We start from the raw sequence: 20,219 nt of genomic DNA, 5'->3' as shown, positions 1-20,219 counted from the left end.
TGGATGAGGGTAAATACTTTCCACTCCCAAACTGCTGAAGGAACGTTACTTACCATCTTCCTTCCAGTAGAGGAATTAGCATTTTGTGTTCTTTGCAGTCATGTGTCGTGGCATCTGTCTAACTGAAGATCCTGTGCTCCTTTAGCTGTGCTTGGTTACATTTTGCCATCCCAAATCCTGTCTCCAACTCTGTCGAGGAAAGTATATATATACACCCCTTTATATTTGCAACTTATAGCCATAGAAACTTTAATATTTGTTGATTTCGGACCATTTCACTCTTGGAAAAGTCACTTGGTCTTTTCTAAATATTGGGCCAGTTTCCAGGCTCATGTATATACCAGCAGTAATCAAGAATAACTTAACTTAGGGGCGTCATACTGATAAATAAGAACAGAAGTTGGCCTGTTGCCATGAAAAAAATAATTCTGCATGCCTGGTTACATTTCCAAATTTTGTATCTTCTAAATCATTAAAGGTTAATATTACAAAAAAGGGTGTGTGGTAGTGCCCAGCCGATTCTTTTTAACACAGAAGCGTGCCACAGCGCAGTGGTTGTCTTCAGGCTTGCTGCGCGGGAAGGTTTTCTTACACCACAATGAGGAACATAAGAGATGCAAAGGAAGCATTTCTGAAATACAAGCTTTCATGAGGGTTTTTTTCTGGGAACACATGGTGGTAGTGTTAAGTAAGGTGAAACATATTGTGTTGTTGAAAATACCTTTTATCAAATCAAGCAACCTTCAGCGTGTACTTCAGTCTCAGAGGTGACTCACCAGGGGATTATAGCAACTTTTCATCATGTGCAAGTAGTACTGACTTAACACCACTAACTTTAGTCAATGAGTTAAGCTGGCAAGGAGTAGAATCAGGAGAACAAAACTGCATTTAGAGCTGGAAAACACCTGTCGAATCACTTAAGTCCACTTCATCCCTGCTGCTGTTGATTTGTTCTCTTAAGTGCAGTTTCTATTGTCTTTCATATATTTCTATGTAGTGTTTACTTAAGAGTTTAAAAGACCAAAATAATCTTGAGGAAGATTTTCTTAGTTCTGCACAGACTTGTCTTTGTCTTATATTGCCCAATTACTCTGAATTTCTTATTCTAAACCTTTTTAAAATATGCTTAAAATCTTTCCCCATTTTGAACTCTGTTGTACACGGTTTGACTGAGAGGTAGACCAATAAACATTAGGTAGTCTCTGCATCTCATAAACTCCTACATGTATTTTTTAAACTCATTCCAGTTTCACTATCTTTTCTTTTGCTTCTGAAACTGCATTTACTGGTAAACTTGCTATATCCTGAATGTTCCTTGGGTACCTATTTCACTTGGTTCCTTGTGTGATGAAAATGATCTTCTCCAGATTCATTCTTGAGCTAAAAAGGAAAAGGGGGAAAGAAAAAAGAAAAGAAAAAAAAGAGTAGTTGGTCTGCTCCTTCATGATTTTTAGTTTCCAACAAATCCTTCAGTGTAATCACAAGATCACATAGCTGCAGGCACTAGAATAAACACACCAAACATCCCCTCAAAATTATGAAAAAAATTGCAAGAGGCGATATCACTGCTGTGTCTTTCTCCTACTCCCTTTTGCTACTTTATTTTCTGTTTAAGCTTAATTCTTATTCACTGTTCTACTTTAAACAGTACTTCCTTATTAAAGTAGGTCCTGCCAATAGGTATTCTGGAGTATGTACAGCTTATAGTAGTGTGTATTGCAAGAATACTACTCCATGCTTTCTAATTCTGAATGAACATTGGAGTACAGCCTCCTGTTACAATGCTAAGAATTTTGCTATTTAAAAACAATTCATATTGCTTTTTGTGGTAAAACAGTAGTTTAAGCTACATCTACTGATGTTATTTGTAAATCATCTACATTTCTGGAAATACACAGTCAAAAGAAATCTTCCAGTGGTGAATATTAATTTATTCATAGTATTTCTGGTTTTGTTTGTATATGACTGGCTCTTGGATTGTCCTACTTGAAGAAGAAAGGGATTTGAAAGGAAAGTCATAGAAAAATTTGAACTGAAATATAATTTGTAAAGTGTTCTAAGTCAATGCAAGTAACGTACATCTGTGGTTTCTTACATTTAGGAGGATGTTACAGCAGCAGCTCAAGTACTTAATATGATTTCTGACAGAGTGGTTTGTTGTTAAGAAGGTTTCCAGCTTTTGCCCCAGTTACAAGCTTTATAGATTCCTGTGTCCTTTAACTAAGACAAAAATACAGATGAAGGGATAGCTCTACCAGAGAATGCATTGCAGGGTAGCAGTTATGGTCAATTACTAACAAACCAACAACATTCAAGTATTTTTTTTAAAAGAATGCTCTTACTAAATTTCTGAATTATCTTTAGCAGTTGTTCACCCAAGTTTTACAGAGGGTACTACAATATTTTTGAACAGAAAAATCACTCTTATTGGATCAGAGGGCTTGGGTTTGCTAACAGTCAGTATTTCCTGTCATTGCTAGTCATGCCTTATCTTGCAGTTTTTCTGTCTGAATGTACATAATAGCTGCATATTGGTGGATAGCAACATTGAGACAATAAGCACATGAGATCTTTATTGTTTGTTGAGATACAGTAAATTTGTAGGTACTAGCAGTGAGAATGACCTGTTAAGTAGGAAAATCTCATTCAAGCTTGTGATTTGGGGAGAAAATTGTGAAGGGCCTATGAAGAGTTATAATTTTATTACTAATTTAATAAAGTTTAATGCTGACTCTGTTAGATTAATTTCAAAGTTGATGTTAAGTATTAGTCACAAGAATAACATGCAGCTGCTTTAATACTGAAGTTTGCTACTTTAACTTTTTTTTCATCTGAACGTGGAGACTTTTGTGTGTATTTTAACATCAATGCAGAGAATAAAACTGATTGGTAGTTGAATTCTAATTGAGTTGATAATTGAGAAATAATCTGAAGAAAGCGTAACTGCTACTTATTCTTGTATGTGGAAAGCATACTTTGAAGAATAGGCACTTCCCCTCAACAAAAATGGTATTGTTTTTCTATTATCAAGCTTGTAGATTGGAAGATGAAAAGATATTTCCAAAGTCTTTAGAACTTTAAATCATCGTACGTCAACAGTATCAATTGATTAATGGATTCACTAATGATAACAAGCACAATAAGAAAAAAATTTTTGGATACGAATCATTAGTGCTGTGATTTTTGTGAAATTATCAGTTGTACTGTCAAGATTGCATTCATTTTCTTAGAAGAGAAGATGGGATTTTGGAAAATATGAAAATGTAATCAAGAAAAGTGTATAGTACTGTAGTGTGCATAGATGTCAGATGAATGATGAAGAGAAACAAATCAAGACAGATTGCACAGACGGACTTTCTGTCTATGTTGTTAACTCTTTGAAAGATGTTTTTTTTAGATAAAGACTATCCGTCTGAAAGTCTTTCTAGATAGACCAAACTATATGGAGAATTTGATTTTTTGTTTGGTGCAAATTATCAAATAACATGTTAGGTCTGATATTATTTAAATAGATACTGTGTTGATCTAAAGAAGGTTAATGTCGTAAAATGGCCTTGTAATTTAGCCATTCCTATAAACTATACTTAAGATACTGCTAAATGAGACTGAACAGTGTTTTTTTGAGGTTTGGGTGGTTGGGGTTTTTTTGTTGAATAGTTCAAAAAGTCAAGAATATCACTTTTATAAAATGATACATCATTAAATGTCAGTAAGGACCCAAATTTATTTCAGAGCTCTTCAAGTTCAGGCGTGGCTTAGAGTATTGTTATAGTTTTGGAGGGTTTGGGCTAAGTTTCATCTGCATTGCATGTGATTGCTGATTTTAGGAGAAAAACACAATCAAGATGTGAATAACATTATTAAGAATTATTACTACAGTAACGTTGAGATGGTGGAGTTCAAGATCCTTAGGGCAGCGAAGAGGGTGTACAGTAAGTTCCCTACCCTCGACTTCAGGAGAGCAGACTGGCCTCTTCAGGGATCTGCTTGGTAGAGTACTGTGGGATAAAGCCGTGGAGGGAAGAGGGGCCCAACAAAGAGGACACTGGGCAAAAACACCACGAGGGCTGCATGGATGAACAAGGAGCTCCTGGAGGAACTAAAACTCAAAAAGGAAGCCTACAGAGGCTGGAAGCAAGGACAGGTAGCCTGAGAGGAATACAGAGAAGTTGTCCAAGCAGCCAGGGATCAGGTTAGGAAGGCTAAAGCCCTGATAGAATTAAATCTGGCCAGGGATGTCAAGGGCAACAAAAAAAGGTTCTATAGGTATGTCGGTGATAAAAGGACGACTAGGGAAAACGTGGGCCCTTTCTGGAAGAAAACGGCAGTCCTGTTCACCTGGGATATGGAGAAGGCTGAGATATTCAATGACTTTTTGCCTCGGTCTTCACCAGCAAGGGCTCTAACCACACCACCCAAGTTGCAGAAGGCAAAGGCAAGGACTGGGAGAATGAGGAACCACCCACTGTAGGAGAAGATCAGGTTCGAGAACACCTAAGGAACCTGAAGGTGCGCAGTCCACGGGACCTGATGGGATTCATCCACGGGTCCTGAGGGAAATGGCAAATGAAGTTGCTAAGCCACTATCGGTCGTGTTTGAGAAGTCATGGCAGTCCAGTGAAGTTCCCATTGACTGGAAAAGGGGAAACATAACCCCATTTTTAAAAAGGGGAAAAAAGGAAGACCCAAGGAACTACAGGCCAGTCACAGAGGTCAGTCTCACCTCTGTGCCTGGCAAGATCATGAAGCAGATCCTCCTGGAAACTATGCTAAGGCACATGGAAAATGAGGTGATTGGTGACAGCCAACATGGATTCACTAAGGGCAAATTATGCCTGACAAATTTGGTAGCCTTCTATGATGATAGAGCATTGGTGGATAAAGGAAGAGCAACCGACGTCATCAACCTGGTCTTGTGCAAAGCGTTTGACACTGTTCTGCACAACATCCTGGTCTCTAAATTGGAGAGACAAAGATTTGGCTGACGATAACAAGCTGTGTGTTGCGGTCGACATGCTGGAGGGAAGGGTTACCATCTGGAGAGACCTTGACAGGCTTGAGAGGTGGTCCCATGCAAACCTCATGAAGTTTAACATGGCCAAGTGCAAGGTTCTGCACAAATACAGGAGAATGGATTGAGAGCAGCCTTGTGGAGACGGACGCAGAGGTAGTGGTTGATGAAAAGCTCAACATGAGCCAGCAATGTGCGTTTACAGCCCAGAAGGCCAACCACATCCTGGGCTGCATCAAAAGAAGCACGGCCAGCAGGTCGAGGGAGGTGATTCTGCCCCTCTACTCTGCTCTGCTGAGACTCCACCTGGAGTACTGCATACAGCTCTGAAGCCCCCGGTTCATAAGAAAGGACCTGTTGGACCAAGTCCAGAGAAGGACCATGAAGATGATCAGAGGGCTGGAGCACCTCTCCTGTGAGGACAGGCTGAGAGAGTTGGGGTTGTTCAGCCTGGAGAAGAGAAGGCTCCGAGGAGACCTTATAGCAGCCTTCCAGTACCTAAAGGGGGTCTACAGGAGAGATGGGGAGGGACTGTTTATCAGAGAGTGTAGTGATACGACGAGGGGTAACAGTTTTAAACTGAAAGAAGGTAGATTTAGATTAGATATTAGGAAAAAATTCTTTACTGTGAGGGTGGTGAGGCACTGGAACAAGCTGCCCACGGAAGTTGTAGATACCCCATCCCTGGAGGTGTTCAAGGCCAGGTTTGGTGGGGCTTTGGGCAACCTGGTCTAGTGGGAGGTGTCCCTGCCCATGGCAGAGGGGTGGGAACTAGATGACCTTTAAGGTCCCTTCCAACTCTAACCATTCTATGATTCTAATTTAGCCATTAATCGAATAACTTAGAAAAAAAAAATGCTTTTGAGATTCTCAGCTGGGACTGTGAGTCTGCATTAAGGCGGAGGAGGATACTTCACTGAATTTAGTTTAATGACCTGCTAAAACATTGGCTTGCCTCTCAAGGCAAAAGCCAGATTTTCCAACGTCTTTCTGTTTTTCTTCAGGCTACCTTTCAGTATTGTATGTGTCCAGCTCAGATGTACAGTAGTAGTAGTACAGTAAATCTGCACGAGTAACAGCTTGTTCAAGAAGCTGAAGTGCATTTGAAACAAATGTTCAATTTCTGAAATAATTGTGGACTAGATTCCACCCGTTTGTTCATTAGAATCTCTTTTAAGTTTAATAGATCTGAAGCAGTTGTTCTGGTTCCCTTTTCCTATTAATTGCATTGCTGAACACAAAAGCTGTGTTATGTGCAGAATGACTGAGATCATCCCTACTAGAAAGGAGTTATGTTTGGTATCTAAAGAACAATAACAGTTTGCTGCCTGGCTGATCAATGCTGGATCAAGTTCACATTCCCAAGCTCCCACTCTCCCACCTACATGTGCTGGGGGTGGAAACAGAGCAAAGAGAGGAAGGACAGGTCCTCTTTTACACAGAAATGTTGAACTGTGGTTTGCCTGATAAGGACATAGCTGGGCTTGCATAGCAATAAACATTGATTTTAATCCATTGCTTACAAAAACATCCTAAGAAAAGCACAGACGTTATCAACCAATTACTTTTTAGCCTGCCCATTGTTTTCTTTACCCAATGTAAACAATCCATAGAGGTTTAAAATACTTCTTGTGCTACCTCGCAAGAAAACAGTTCTTCTATATTAATTAGGAAAGAGTAGCCTTCAAAATGTCTGAAATCTCTCCAGTTTGGAGTTCCTTATAAGTAGTTTTAGTGCCTTGAAGATAGGATACGAAATAATGAGAAGTCAAATGCTACTTTAGAAAAAAAATATTTGAGATCTTTTTAGTGTGGGAGGATAAAGAGTTGAGCATGAAACTGAGGTAAAAATTTTATGTGACAGCAACAAGTTGCCACCTTCCCTCCCCAGTGGTCTAGAGTTTTAAAAGAAACACAGATTTTACTACCTGGAAAATTTCACTGTTTTCTAGGCTTTTAGAAAGACCTGATTGTGATTGGAAGGAATTAATATGTGAGGAAGACGTACTTCATGCATGTGTATGTACCGTGAATGTCCATGGAGCCCTCTGTAATGCTGACCCCAAAAACTGTGACCGGCTGATTCATGCAGTGGTCCAGTCAGAAACTCAAAGTGATCCTGGGGGTTCAGACCCTGCGGTTGCATTGCCAGCTGGCTAGAGTTAGGGATGGAAGGTCTTGCTTTTGAGCCCAATGCTTTTTTCACACATTCTTCAAAAAACACTGAGCTGATGAAGTACTTCTAGAGGGAAAATGGTAACAAAATTTGGGTAATGGTCTTCATTCCATCTCCATCCGTTCTCTGTCTTCCACAAAAGTTGATACACGTGGTGTCAAGATTTTTCCCAGTTTGCATTACCTTCAGTCATCCTCTTTTCATTTAGCAGTGCTTCATATCAGAATGAAGATGTAGATGATGATCACCTTCTGTTTAATCATGGAGGAAGTAAGTGATTCTTCTAAAACTCATTCCACGCTGGAAAGAAAGGCACGTTTTTTTCCAGGATGCTTTAACTATTCTGTCTACTCCCGTCCCAGTGAAATTTAAATGCCAAAATGAAGATGTCTGGAGAAAGACAGGTTTGAAAAGTCTATTGGCTGACAAAGCTATTAGTCAATACAAAAATGAGCAGTAAAGGTCATGGTTCAGCTTACGGTTATTATCCTTAGCATATGGGCCAACGGTATTTCATGGCCAGAGGGCTAATGGACTTTTGCCTTGAATATGCTTCTTTACTAGAGCTGTTGGAAGGATTTTTGATTGTTTCAAGGGATCAGTAAGACTCAGAGGTCAGTACCTCTGAAAGATGTATTTTATTTCTTCAAGAAATAAAGTTTGCCTCATTTTCTTTAAGTCTCTTTGTACTGGAAAAGTAAGAAAAAAACCACTCGGTGCAGGACTGTCCGGTATCCATGTTCAGGCACGTTTTTCTTTTGTTTTCTCTGTAATTGAAAAACCACCACCAACAACAAAAAAAAGCACAACAAAGGGCTTTCAAAGTCCTATGTAGTTTGGCCAGCCATCAACTATCCACTGCTTTCCAAAACCTTGGTGTTGGATCAAGCCAAGGTGAATTTTGTAGATGATTCTTTTATGTCAAAGAAACTTGGGCCTTTGTCTTTGTCCTCTGGGTTCAAAAGGTCTGGATTCAAATTACTTTTAAATTGACAGAATGCAGGGCCAACCTGAAATCTGAGGTCTTATTTCCAAACATGATTGTATTAAAAAGTGTTATATCTTTTATATTCACTGAAAGGGTTGTCAAGTACTGGAACAGGCTGCCCAGGGCAGTGGTGGAGTCACCATCCCTGGAGGTATTTAAAAGATGCATAGACATGGTGCTTAGGGACATGGTTTAGTGGTGGCCTTTGTGGTGTTAGGTTAATGGTTGGACTTAATGATCTGAAAAGTCTTTTCCAACCTAAATGATTCTATGATTCTGTGATCTTTTAAATATTATCTAGCTACTTGTAGAGGAAAGTGCTGTAATTTGCAGTCTGGGCTGTGTTGAAAGTGTGCAGCACATGGGAATACTCCTGAAGCAGAAAAGCTAAATAGAAAAACAATAATCTACTTTTCCAGTTGCTCCAGAGAGGCACCTGTATAGTAGTGAGAGCACCTGGTGAAATCAGAAGAGAAAAAAATGAGCATTTTAGCATACTCTAAAAATATTATTATAATATAGATATATAATGCAATATGATACATATATAATTATATCTTACATAATATTATCTACTAATAAATAATAAGCATATTATTTAGAGATCCTGTGGTCATGTGGTCAGAGGTACTTTCTTTATCAGATTATGAATCTGATCTTGAACTAAATAGTGGGGGGGCACAGTGATTTGTCTTTACCTGGGAACTTTCTCCACAAGGCAGGGTTGCTAATGTGCATATGAAGGATGTATTTGCATTACCCCTTTGAAAAAATATTCCTGCCACAGTATTTGAAAGTAATGTTGCAGCGTACTGAAAGTACATCCTCAAAGTTATTGTTTCAACAGGCTTTTGTCTCTGGGAGGTAGAGATATTTTCAGGAAGGGCACGTTTGACTTAAACATAATGTCTGTATAGGGGTGTTACATTGAAGAATATCAGACACAGCATGCTGATCTGAAAAGATCGTGTTTACACCACCACAGAGACTCTTGGAGGAATTAGAACATTTGGATTTATGGTATCAATACAAATGACCGTCTTTCCCAAAACACAGATAATGTCAGAACACCTTGATTTTCCACTTCAGTGAATAAAGCTGTCCACATGAAAACTGCACAAAATCAGTTGGAGGACTTGCTGTTCTTACTGGAGCGCATTCTGGGCTGGATTTCTTTTTCAGTAATTTTGATCTGCCACTGATATACTGTTTCTTGCAATGCGGATGCACCAGCCATCCTGCCATTTTCAGTTGCAGCCCACTGCCTCCTTAGTCTCTCTGCCAAGTTCTGATAACAGTCGTGGTTTAAAACCCTCGCAATTGGTGCCCGTGGGCAATACAGTCAAATGTTTCAATCCATTATTAATCATCTTGTGAACTACCTGGATAAAATACTTTTTTGTATTTTCATTTTCTGAACCTTTTTACAAAAGACTGGAAGCCAGGTCTCTTCAGCAGTTTTGAGGTCCCACGGACTGTTCTGAGGGCACATTGTATTCTCAGTTTCCAAGCAAGTTAATTTTCCAGCTTAAACTAGTGTTCTTTTTTTCCTATAAATCTTCTGTGTGGTAGGAAAACAGTTATGTTTCTTCCATTTCATCGTAGTTCCTTTAAACTACCCTTTACTGGTGTCACAGAGGTGGTGGTATCAGCCTTAAAAAGTATCATTCTAGTAACATAAAATGAAACTTGGGGGGGAGTCCATTTTTTGTTTTAGGTGACACAAGAAGGCATAGAAGGGTACAAAATTGCTATTAGTAGACTGGTGAAGTTAGCTACATCCTCTAGGAGAAAACATGACGTGATGGTAAAATCTTTAGACTTTTCTGTGCGCTTCCTGGTGTCCACGTAGATCTGAATACATAAATGTGGGTTTGTGCACATGGTGTAAAATTCAGTAATTGAGAGGAAAATGAAATATGTAGAAATGATAGGCTGGAAAATGACTCGACTGCATTAGTAATCAATTTCCTCTGCTTTGCAGAAGCTTTTCTGAAATTCATTTACAGTGAATATTTCTATTCCTCCATTTTCACTTTTTTCTTTTTTCCTTCCAGTATCTGAGGACTGCTGACAAGCCAACAAAATGGCACTGTTTCAGTGTTCACCCTAGATAAAACAACCTTCTTAGTTTATCAATATTGAATGTTTTAGCATTAGAATAGCACAGACCAGGCTGAAGTTATAGACAACCCATGCAAAGGAAAAGTGCATGATTATAATTTTTCATTGAGTTATGAGATGTCATTAGTAGCCATCACAGCCTGAACAATTTAAAACCAGTTTCTGTTTCAGTTTAAAATGAAATGGTTGTCTGTTGCACAAATATCCTGTTGTTTTCTAGGCTGTGTACAATTCTGAAAGTTCATTCTAAGCTTAGGATTGGGTCTGACTTGAAGAGTATCTTGTGTAATTCATTGACTAAGTTATTTACCAGGATATTGGGCCTGTCTGCGCCCAGTTGCGGTAGAAAGTGCTACCTCCTCCCCCCTGTGTCAAAATTCAGTTATATTTAATCCTGCTGCTGCAAGAATGAAGGATCCTAGCATGCTTTGACATGTATAAATGCTTGTTCTCAATCTGTTACATAGGACATCTCCATTATCAGTCTCTGAAAGAAAGTCTTCCCAAGAAGGACATGGAGGATGGACTAAACTCTTGATTTCTGTTGTGAGGGGATGTCATACAAGTATGACACTGAGTGTCACGTGGACAGCACTGTTGATGGAGGGTGATGCAGTCATTCTCTCTATAAGTTGGGTGTGCCATCACGCTTTTACGTAGCGTAAGCAAGCTTCTTCCTTTTTGAGTATGGAAGAATACAGTAAAAGATCAAATGTTCTTTAAAACTTCCTTTCTTCCCTCCCTCCCTCCCTCCCTCCCTCCCTTTCCCTCCTCCCCTCCTCTTTCTCTCTTCCCTTTCTCTCTCCCCCTCCCAGTTTTCCCAGCAAAATTTCCTAGTCTGGTCATGAGCTAAATCTTATTGAAGCATCAATAAGTAGGGTTAACGGTTGACTGCACAGCTGGTGTGCTGTGACCACAGCTTGTTAGGCCCAGCCTGTCTCTCTCGCTGCTTTCTTTCCTCTGCAGGCTGTCTGTATGGGCATGTTGGCTCTTCTCTTACGCTGCAGTGCAATCATCTTACAGTAGACAAGCATTCAAGTTATGAAATGCACAGCAGCCACCACCAGGGAACCCCAGGTGTTGGCTCCACAAGGTATATTACCATTATAAAAAGTCATAACAATTCTTGTTAATTTCCTTCACTGCTGCGCGACTACTAGCAGGAAAACAGGAGCTACCTCTGGGTTTTAACACACGGTGCATTTGTGTGTTCAGGGATTTTCATCCCAGATCAGTCTCAGGGTTTGCAGCTCTAAAAATCAACATCTCAGGTAACTTCTTTTCCCCTAGTTTTCTCCAAACATTTGACAGGAGAGGAAGTGTAATTCTTTAAATGATATGAAATTTCATTGTTTCTATGACCCAGTGTGACCCAGTGTTTCCCATAGCTTCTTCTGTGGGAATGCACAAACTTGTTAACTGATCCTAGGGAATATTGTTTAGGTAGTTGCATTAATTTGTTTTTGCCATTAACATGATTTTTTGTTTATATTCTTGTTTGCTCGCTTTGAACTATGCTTGGTTCTTCTTTCTTCATGCAAATGCACACAGTTCAGGAGTCAATTTATAGCAGCTTTCAGAATTACCATCTAGTAGAAAATGTGTTGTGGCTTTACAAAATAAAAATACATTGTTGATACAGGTTTTAAGTAGACCTGTTGTGAGTGTGAAATAAAAATCTATAGTAAGACTTTCTTACTGTGATATCTCTATTAAAAAGTTCTTCTTTGTGTAATGCTTCATAGTGAAGTTGCTTCTATTTAGAGCATTGAGTTTGATCTTGGCTTTGATCTAAACCTTTTGATCTTAAAAGAAGGATGTTGTGGCAGTAAAACAAAAAGGGTAGGAGAGAGGTTTTTTCTTTATTTAAGTGATAAAGGGATACTGTCAAGATCTAGTATGCACTAATTGGACCTACCTTTATTTACTTAAATCTGTTTGCAATGTCCACCTAATTCCGTATATGTGAGGGTTTGCTCAAACACATGCTTTAATGAGCCTTGTTCTTTACCAAGAGCACAGATTTTCTTTTGAAGCTTTCAGGGAATTGTCACACATAGCACAGAGTAAAAATTATTTTTAAAATAGCATCGTTCTAACTATACCAAGTGTGGTGCAGTCTGTCCTTTGTCGTCTTTCGTTTTAAATACCAAACAGAAAGCACTTAAAATCCTAACGTAAGAATTCCTAGTGTCCAGATCTTGCATGGCTGACATTAGTTTGAATATCCTCTTCAAAGGGCGCAGAAACATCTGTTGAAGTCCCATGACTAAATTTAATCACCTGCTTGCAGTCTCTTCTTGAATAAAGCATTTCACTGAGGCCTCGGTAAAGGGCTTGCTGTGCTGTCATACGAATAAAAAGCTGCTTTGGTTCTTGCTTTTTAGATGCATTTCAGACCCTGCGAGGTAATTTAATAGTTGGATTCTTTAGATGTCAATCAAGTACTGGGGGAAATCTTGAAGCACTTAATGGTGATGATACTTTCGAGCTAGAACCATTAGGTCATTTCTCTGTCTGTGAAGACCTGTGACAGCGCATCTTTACAGGAAGGTTAACAGGAAGGCGCCTTTCATCGTCAGAGACTTAACGGGAGACTGACTCTCCAAAAACGAGGGCGTAAAGCCGTGACAGGCGCGCGGGCAGATGCGCGGCAGCGCCGTCCCTTCGGAGAAGGGCTGGGAGGGAGCGCGGCTCGACGGGTCCCCGCGGCTCCGCTCCGCGCCCGCCCCTGCCGCTGCCCGGATCCGGCCCCCGGCGCCGCTCCCCGCCGTCGGTCCTTGCTCCGGAGCGTGCCGGGGGAGGCGCGGAAACCCCGGTGGGGCCGCCCCGGAGCCGGCCGGCCCTGACGTCTTGACGGCAGGCTCCTCCTCTCCGCGGGGCTGCGGGGGCCGGAGCGCGGGGGCGGGGGACCCCGCCGAGGTGTTTCATTTCCTACCCGGGGCTGCCGTGCGCCAGCACCGAGGGTGGGAGCGGCGCGACGCGACGGGACGGGACGGGACGGGACGGGCGCGGCTCCAGCTCACGCTCCGGCTGCGGGGGGCTGGCGGCGGACGGGCGGACGGACCGATCGACGGAGCGGGCGGGTGGGCTCCCCGCAGCACGACCCGACCCGACCCGACCCGACCCGACCCGACCCGAGGCCCCCGGGGGAGCGGAGCGTCGGGCAGCAGGGACACTACGCGGGCGCGCCCGCCTCATCCGTGCCCTTTCTTCCCCCGTGTAGCCTTTGCTGGAGGAGGGTGAGACTTGGAAGGAGTGTCATCTCGTCCAGCAAGTGAGCGGCGAGGTGAGGAGAAAACCTTTGGTAGCTGTAACATTGCCCCCTCCCCGCTTCTTTCCCTGGCAAATCTGCTCCTTGAGCTCTCCACCTGACACCCGCTCCCCACCCCCGCCACGCTTTTTTGCTTTAAAAAAAAAAAAATTGGTTTCGGATTAGGAATAAAAATACTTCTGGGGGGGAAACCCAACCCGAACCAAGTCTTATTACTTTATTAAATACTAACAACCCACCATCTAAATTTGGCGTTGGTAGTCTGGAACAACATTCGAGTGGGTGGCTGGAAATAAATTTCTTACTTGAAATAGAAGGTGTAAGGGATAAAGCGCAGAGATTTTCCCCAGGATTTTTGCACGCTGCAGTGATAACTTTCCATTTGGCAACCTGGTCGGGCATCAAACACGTTCTTTGTGCAAAAAAACCCTTAAACTGAAAGCTCTTAAGATGAAGAACACCACCTCACACTTTCACCATGCATAAGTAACTAACCAGGTTACTTAAGACTATGTCGTTCTAGATGAGACAACCGCTTTTCCCCTTTCCAGTGAAGCAACGGAAAAAATTGTCTTGAGTCTGTTTATAGCTTCTTACTAATGCTGAATAGCTGCACTCACATTGCATCTTCTTTCTAAAAAAGCACTATGGTTTTGAACTCCAGGTCACAAAATGGATTCAGACAAACCAGAGGATCAGAAAAAGCAGCAAAAAGAAAAGAAAGCAGGATGAAGTCGTTTTCCAAAAGGTAAGGGTTCATGATGTGCGCTTGTGTAATGGGACAAAGGGCAGCACATGAAAAATGCTTTACAGTGATGCCCCCTTAAGCTCTATAGGCATTCTTTAGCTTCTTCAACAAGGTGATAGTAAAAGTGTGTTACTGATAAAGTTTCATTGTCACTATGTAATTATGATGGAAAGAAATTTATAATAATCTTTTCAGACGTCTGTAATTTAGGAAACACAATTTTCCCTATATTTACCTGGAACATTCCAAGGAAGAAAGAGCAGAGTGCTTTCATCAGAGAAATTAATAGCACTCGAGAGCTTTTGACAGGACCTGCACGACTATTTGCAAATTTTCAGATACTGCTAGTTAAGAAACAGTTTTCATGGTGGGTATTGGAATGGTAATAGATGAGATATGTACATTGAAACAAATGTTCTGGCGATGTGGTTGGCTTTTCATTCACAGGGTGAGTTTGAAAATTATCTATTTGCAATATAGATTTCAATTAATGAAAATGTTTGTGGATGGTTATTTTTAAAATTACTACAGAGGATTTTTAAAACGATACAACCTAGATTAAACTGTTTTTTAAACTGGTGATTTTTGATTTAGCTATTGTGAAACATTTGTTCTGTAATGTTGAGTTCAGCATTTAAATCACAATGCAGAGAGGTAAGTAATTAGCTGACACTTTTAGTGAATAGCTCTTTTCTGTCCTCTGAAGAAAAAATATGTGAATAAAGATGCATTTCCAAATGCATTACTAGAACCATGGGTTTTTTGCTTGCTTTGGTTTTACAAGCAAATTTATAATTATTTTTAAAATCCTTGTTACCTTTAAAGGATTAAAATAGCAGGGTGTTGTTTTGCTGTTTCGGCAGTGCTTCCAGAATGCATGATGAATCATTGCTGTTTCTGTAGCCAAATTCTTGCTGATAGCATGGCTGCCAACTCCTGCGATGTGCTGCCTTAGTATGGGCACTGCACTATATGACAAATGTCTACAAAGTGCGTTGTTGTGTGTGGGTGATTTAGCAGCTCCATGGTGAGTTAAAAAAACCACTAAATAGCATCCTTTAATTCACTACGGTTATATTTTGTAACTGGAATACGTCATTTAGGAAAGACGTTCTGTGGTGTTGTACTTGGAATGACATGATCTAAACAGAGATAGCGTAAACTGTTGCACCAGATAATTCCATTACTGTTTATATTGCTCTATGTGAATGTTTGCTTGTGTGTATGCCTAGCATTTGTATTTACAATCATTCGTGTTAAGATGGAGAAGAATTTTTTAAGTTAAAAAAATGTATCTTCGTGTGAATTTGTGAGCAAAATGCATTGATGGTGCAAATAACCCTACTACAGGCTACAGTCTGCATACCTTATGAAGTAATTTTTGAATGGTGCAAAGTAGGTCCCCTGCTACATCTTAACAGTAGGCTTAAAGGTACCTTATGCTGTTACAGCACTTCTCATCTCTTTTTTTAGGAGAATGCTTCCTCCGTGCAAAACCCCTTTGTACTGATAAAATTCCATTTCTGTTGTGGGGGTTGTTCTCCTCCTACTGCTCCAAGGTTTGTGGGAGAGAACTTCAGCATGTAGGCTTGCCATGTTAGAAATGGAAAACCTAAGGTGTAAACCTGAGATATATTCACTGTTTGTTTAAATGGTAATTCCCGAATAAGGTCTGTGGGCAGAAATGTGAATTAAAATTGAAGGCAAGAATATGCGTTGTCTTCTAATATCCATAAGTATTAATAATTCTTGGAGATTCAGCGCAGATTCACAGCGCTGCGTTGGCAGGGTACTTAACCCCATAGGAAGTAAAAGGCATAACAGTAACCTTACGTTTGGTAGTGAAACCATTGACTAGGCACCAAGGGTGGAATCCTTCATGTTCCTCCGAAGTCTGGTCATTGCAACGGTGACTTTTCCAATACAGTTAGAGATGTGAGAAGAGAAAAAGGGTGAGGGACCTCTCTGGTGCTGGCAGAGCTTTATTGTATTGTTTGGTGTCAGAGTTGGTTACAACTAGGTTTCCAACATGGACGTACCAGTCAGTGTGGTGCCCAGTCAGTATGGATGGTGCTAACCTCTGTTCCATTGGAGTTCTTGATTTTTAGCTGTGTCTGTATTGGCTTGTAGCAGAAATGGCATCATACAGCAGTTTAAGTACTTCTTCGGGAGTAAACAAGACAACATGAAAGAAAAAAGCACATAATGGAAAAGTAAGGCACCCATGAAGAAAGTAGCAGAGTAATAAGTAAACAGAGAAGTCAGAGAGCTGGTACCAGCTCATATCACAAGTGTAAAATAAGGATACAGACATATTTTACTACATCTAGAAAACTGAGCTTTGTGTTGATCTTGCTTATCCTTTCAAAACAAGCACTAACTTATTAAATGTAGCTTCTAAACTTTCATGTGCCTGTGCTGTCCGATTTTCCTCTATCATTTTTTTTCTTTGTGATAGGAAGTCGTATTTCTAATACAAGATGGATGACTTTGCTATACTGAGACACCGCCAAATCAAAGCAACTGCTTCTGCATCCAAGTACAAAATCTAGGACAGAGAGATAACTCTGTATGGAATAAGTGAAACAGAATTGTGGAGGAAAGGTTGCTGACAACTGCCGGGGAATTGCTTCTTGAAAAAAGTTGCCTTCTAAACAGTTAAGTTTGTAGGAGCTGACTTTACATATGCATATATGTATTTAAAGAACATTTGAAGATGCCATGTGCTGGAGAACTCTGTAACTGGTAGCGTTAACTGCGCTCAAGGGGCATGTGAACCAGTGGGGGAGCTCGTGTAGAAAGGTGTGGTGCCGCTCTCCAGCGAGGACCCACATGTGATGGATTGCAGCCGTGTAACAAATTCCGTGGGTGAGGAAGACTTTCTAGTCAGGTAACTAGAGGGTTCTTGTTCTTCTGCTCTTTTCTCTTTTTTTTCTTTTGAGTTTTTTTTTTTCCTTTCAAACCTTTTTGCTGCTGTCTCTGAAGTATTTTTTTCATAGCAGCTTTTATTACAATCTTTCCTTTCCTCCTCCATTTTCACACCTCTTTTCTTTCTCTGTTCTCCTTTGTCTCCTTTGGTCACCTTCAGTACTGTTCATTACTTTCTATTTACTTTCAGACACTTTTTATGTTTCATAAGCTATCTTTTGCTCACCTTGTTTTGTGTTTGTAGTGCTCTGTAGATACTCTTCTTATACACAAGTTTAAGCCCACTCACCCCTTTCATTTCTGCTTTTGTCATCCTTCCTATTCTCATATGTTCTTTACTCATTTAATCTTACGCTGTCTCTTCACCTTGTCATTTAGCTGGTCAGCACATCCAGCAATCAGTGTGTGCAGCAATACAGAGTGTTGTTTATGTGAGAAAATTAGAGAAGGCAGAACAGAGCTTGGAAAGAAACGATTGGTTAAAATTAGTGTTGTTTTATTATGAAGAGTGTGATAGAAATGCTAAGTGTTATTATTATTTTTGTTGTTATACTGGACTGTGCCTGCTTGGAAAGAGATTTCGTTATCCATGCCAGTGCTGAGTGTTAGGCAGAAGAAAACGATCTTTCATTCAGACTAGTGGAATTGTAAGCACGCGATCTGTGTCCACTGTGGAATTTGAGGGGAAACATATCTTTTTATTAGGAGACTAATTCACTTTTACATGAAGTTTGGTGTTAAAACACAAAAGCTGCTTTGAAAGTATTCCAGTGGTAGAAAAAGTGTCATAGGATGAGGTAGCCCCAGGGAGCAGAGGAGTTAGGGAAAATGTCTCTGTGTGTGTGTAAATATATGTGTGTGTATATATATGCACACACACACGTATACACACTAGGTAAGGAAGATGATTCGTGCAAATTATCAAAATTGCATTTGTCTATTTTAGTTTGATTCTATACGGAAACTTTGAGGAAGAATTCAGCTTTGCTAGAACAATTTCTGCTGCTTTCTCAGAAATACTGTTTTCACGTGTTTAAAGTTTGTCTGGTAGTTTACTAAAAATGGGATTGTCTTTGATTTTTTTCCTATTGGTTGTTGCTGTTGAACATTCTTCTCACTCCAGAGATTTACAATTGTCAGTATTTCAGCTCTGTTTATAACCTGAGCAACAATGATTTTGTTGAAATAGCTGTTAAGTTTCTAATAAAAAACATAAAAAACAAAACAGTTGTGATATGTATGACTAATGCTAAATGCTATAACTCTTCTGTCCTTTAACAACGAAATCACCAGTGTAACTGAAACACAAGAAACAAATCTTGTAATTCAGTGAAATGAGTTGTGGTGTTATACTTCAAGGAGAAAATGTTTTGAAGTCCCAGCAAAAAATACGTAGGAAGAACAAAATACAGTGTGGTAAAAGAGAGCTTTTAACTAGGTAATTTATTACGGATGATGTGCTTCTGCTAATTCAGGTAAAGGAATATTAACATATAAGGCATTAGAATTACTTTAAAACTTTAATTACCATGTAGTTTTTGTTTCTCAAAATGAATGTTTTTACTTGAATCCACCAAACTGAGAATGAAAGCAAAGATCAAATCTGAAATGCATCTCTTGAGCTTGTGCACTATTTACTGCTAACAGCTGAAAGAAACATGGTAAGAAGTCCTAAAGCGTTCTTCAGAATGTTCAGTGGAGTCGTTTGCTGTACCTTATTTTTCCAAATTCTGTTAATCTCACAGAACTTTCTAGGAAACCTGTAAATGTCTTTGCTGGCCTTCACTATTACAGATAACATTTAATTCCTTTGGCAAACAGGGTTTTGGATGGAAAATTTTATCCCTGCCTCATGTACAAGAGCTGAATTGCAGTAAATGTTAAGCTATCCGAGAAACAGAGCCTGTCATTTAAAAAACTTTTCCCCTGAATACATATGAACATAATTTTAGGCCATTAAAACTAAGTATTTTCAGCATTTAGGCTTCCATCCCTGTAAAAATATCTGTATTTATGGATTGTTTGGAAACTGTAATTGTACAGTTCCAAAAACCCTATTATTTTTTAGGATAGTGCTGCTTCAAAGTTCACTTAAGAAACATTTTATGGAACAAGAAAATACTATTGTCTATGAGTTAAAAAAAAAAATTTAAAAAATTGAGTGGAATTTTTGATTTAGCCATAATGATAACTTAAAATAGTCCAGTTCTAACCTCAGTATCAGCTGTATCTTATTTGCAGTAGTGTTGTGTCAGGATCTTTGTTTCCTTTTTAGTAGCACCCATCTTGTGTGAGGAAGGAAGTGTTGTTGCATAGCATATTTCACGTTGAGTCTCCCAGATTGATATTATGTTGTGAAAGGGTGAATGTTTCTATTAGGCCACGTTCAGGACACATTTTTAGATCAATGAAGGAACTTATCACTATGCATACGATGGTGCAGCCGTTGCCTTTCAGACTCTGAGATGACCATTTCTATATTGTGAGAACTCAGGCCAGCATGCCCATGTGTTGGAATAGTTTAAAGTTTACAAATAATTACATGACTATTAATTATAGCTGTCCAAGCCAGCAGCCATCCTGTGCAGTGAAAGACTAAGACTACTTTATTGTAAAAAACAAGGTTTGTGCAGGAAAGAAAAAGTCAGTTTTAGTGGAGTTTTTGATTTTTAGGAAAAATTGGCAATATGGCTGTCACAGAGCACTATTTGGCAATCAATGTCGTTGCAGGGATTTTAATGAGGCGATGTTTGTGCGTGTTATCATATTATACTAACAAGATGAATTATATTACTGGGATCTACTAATGCCACTAACTTTTCAGTCTGCTGTTGTTTCTAGTTATAAACCCCTATTTTTGATGGCTGAAATGTGCTCCTTTGTACCTTAGCTTAAAAATACCTTTTGTCTTTAATGAAATAGGAAATGGAAAATATGAGAACAGTTTTGTTCTTTCCAAAATAACAGAAA

The 20,219-nt window shown here is 39.8% G+C and overlaps 1 protein-coding gene across 11 annotated transcripts in view; it reads left to right on the top strand.

Moving 5' to 3' along the window:
- The window catches only part of AOPEP (aminopeptidase O (putative)), a 213,204-nt gene that overhangs the window by 117,772 nt on the left and 75,213 nt on the right, over positions 1-20,219 (top strand). For 7 of the 11 annotated variants that reach the window (XR_008463670.1, XM_054184649.1, XM_054184645.1 and 4 more), the window contains 2 exons: positions 13,526-13,588; positions 14,238-14,321. Coding sequence is in view for 7 of the 11 variants with exons in the window: in XM_054184649.1 (XP_054040624.1) it covers positions 13,526-13,588; positions 14,238-14,321 (147 nt within the window). In the remaining 4 variants the exon portion in view is untranslated. Of the gene's footprint in view, positions 1-13,525; positions 13,589-14,237; positions 14,322-16,779; positions 18,475-20,219 lie in introns of those variants that run through there. The other 4 variants (XR_008463668.1, XR_008463667.1, XR_008463669.1 and 1 more) reach the window with 2 other exon arrangements.

The sequence above is a fragment of the Rissa tridactyla genome, chromosome Z (genome assembly GCF_028500815.1).
Source record: "Rissa tridactyla isolate bRisTri1 chromosome Z, bRisTri1.patW.cur.20221130, whole genome shotgun sequence".
Classification (NCBI taxonomy): Eukaryota; Metazoa; Chordata; class Aves; order Charadriiformes; family Laridae; genus Rissa; species Rissa tridactyla.
Note: the sequence above shows the minus strand (reverse complement) of the source record. Positions and strands in the feature narration are given on the sequence as shown.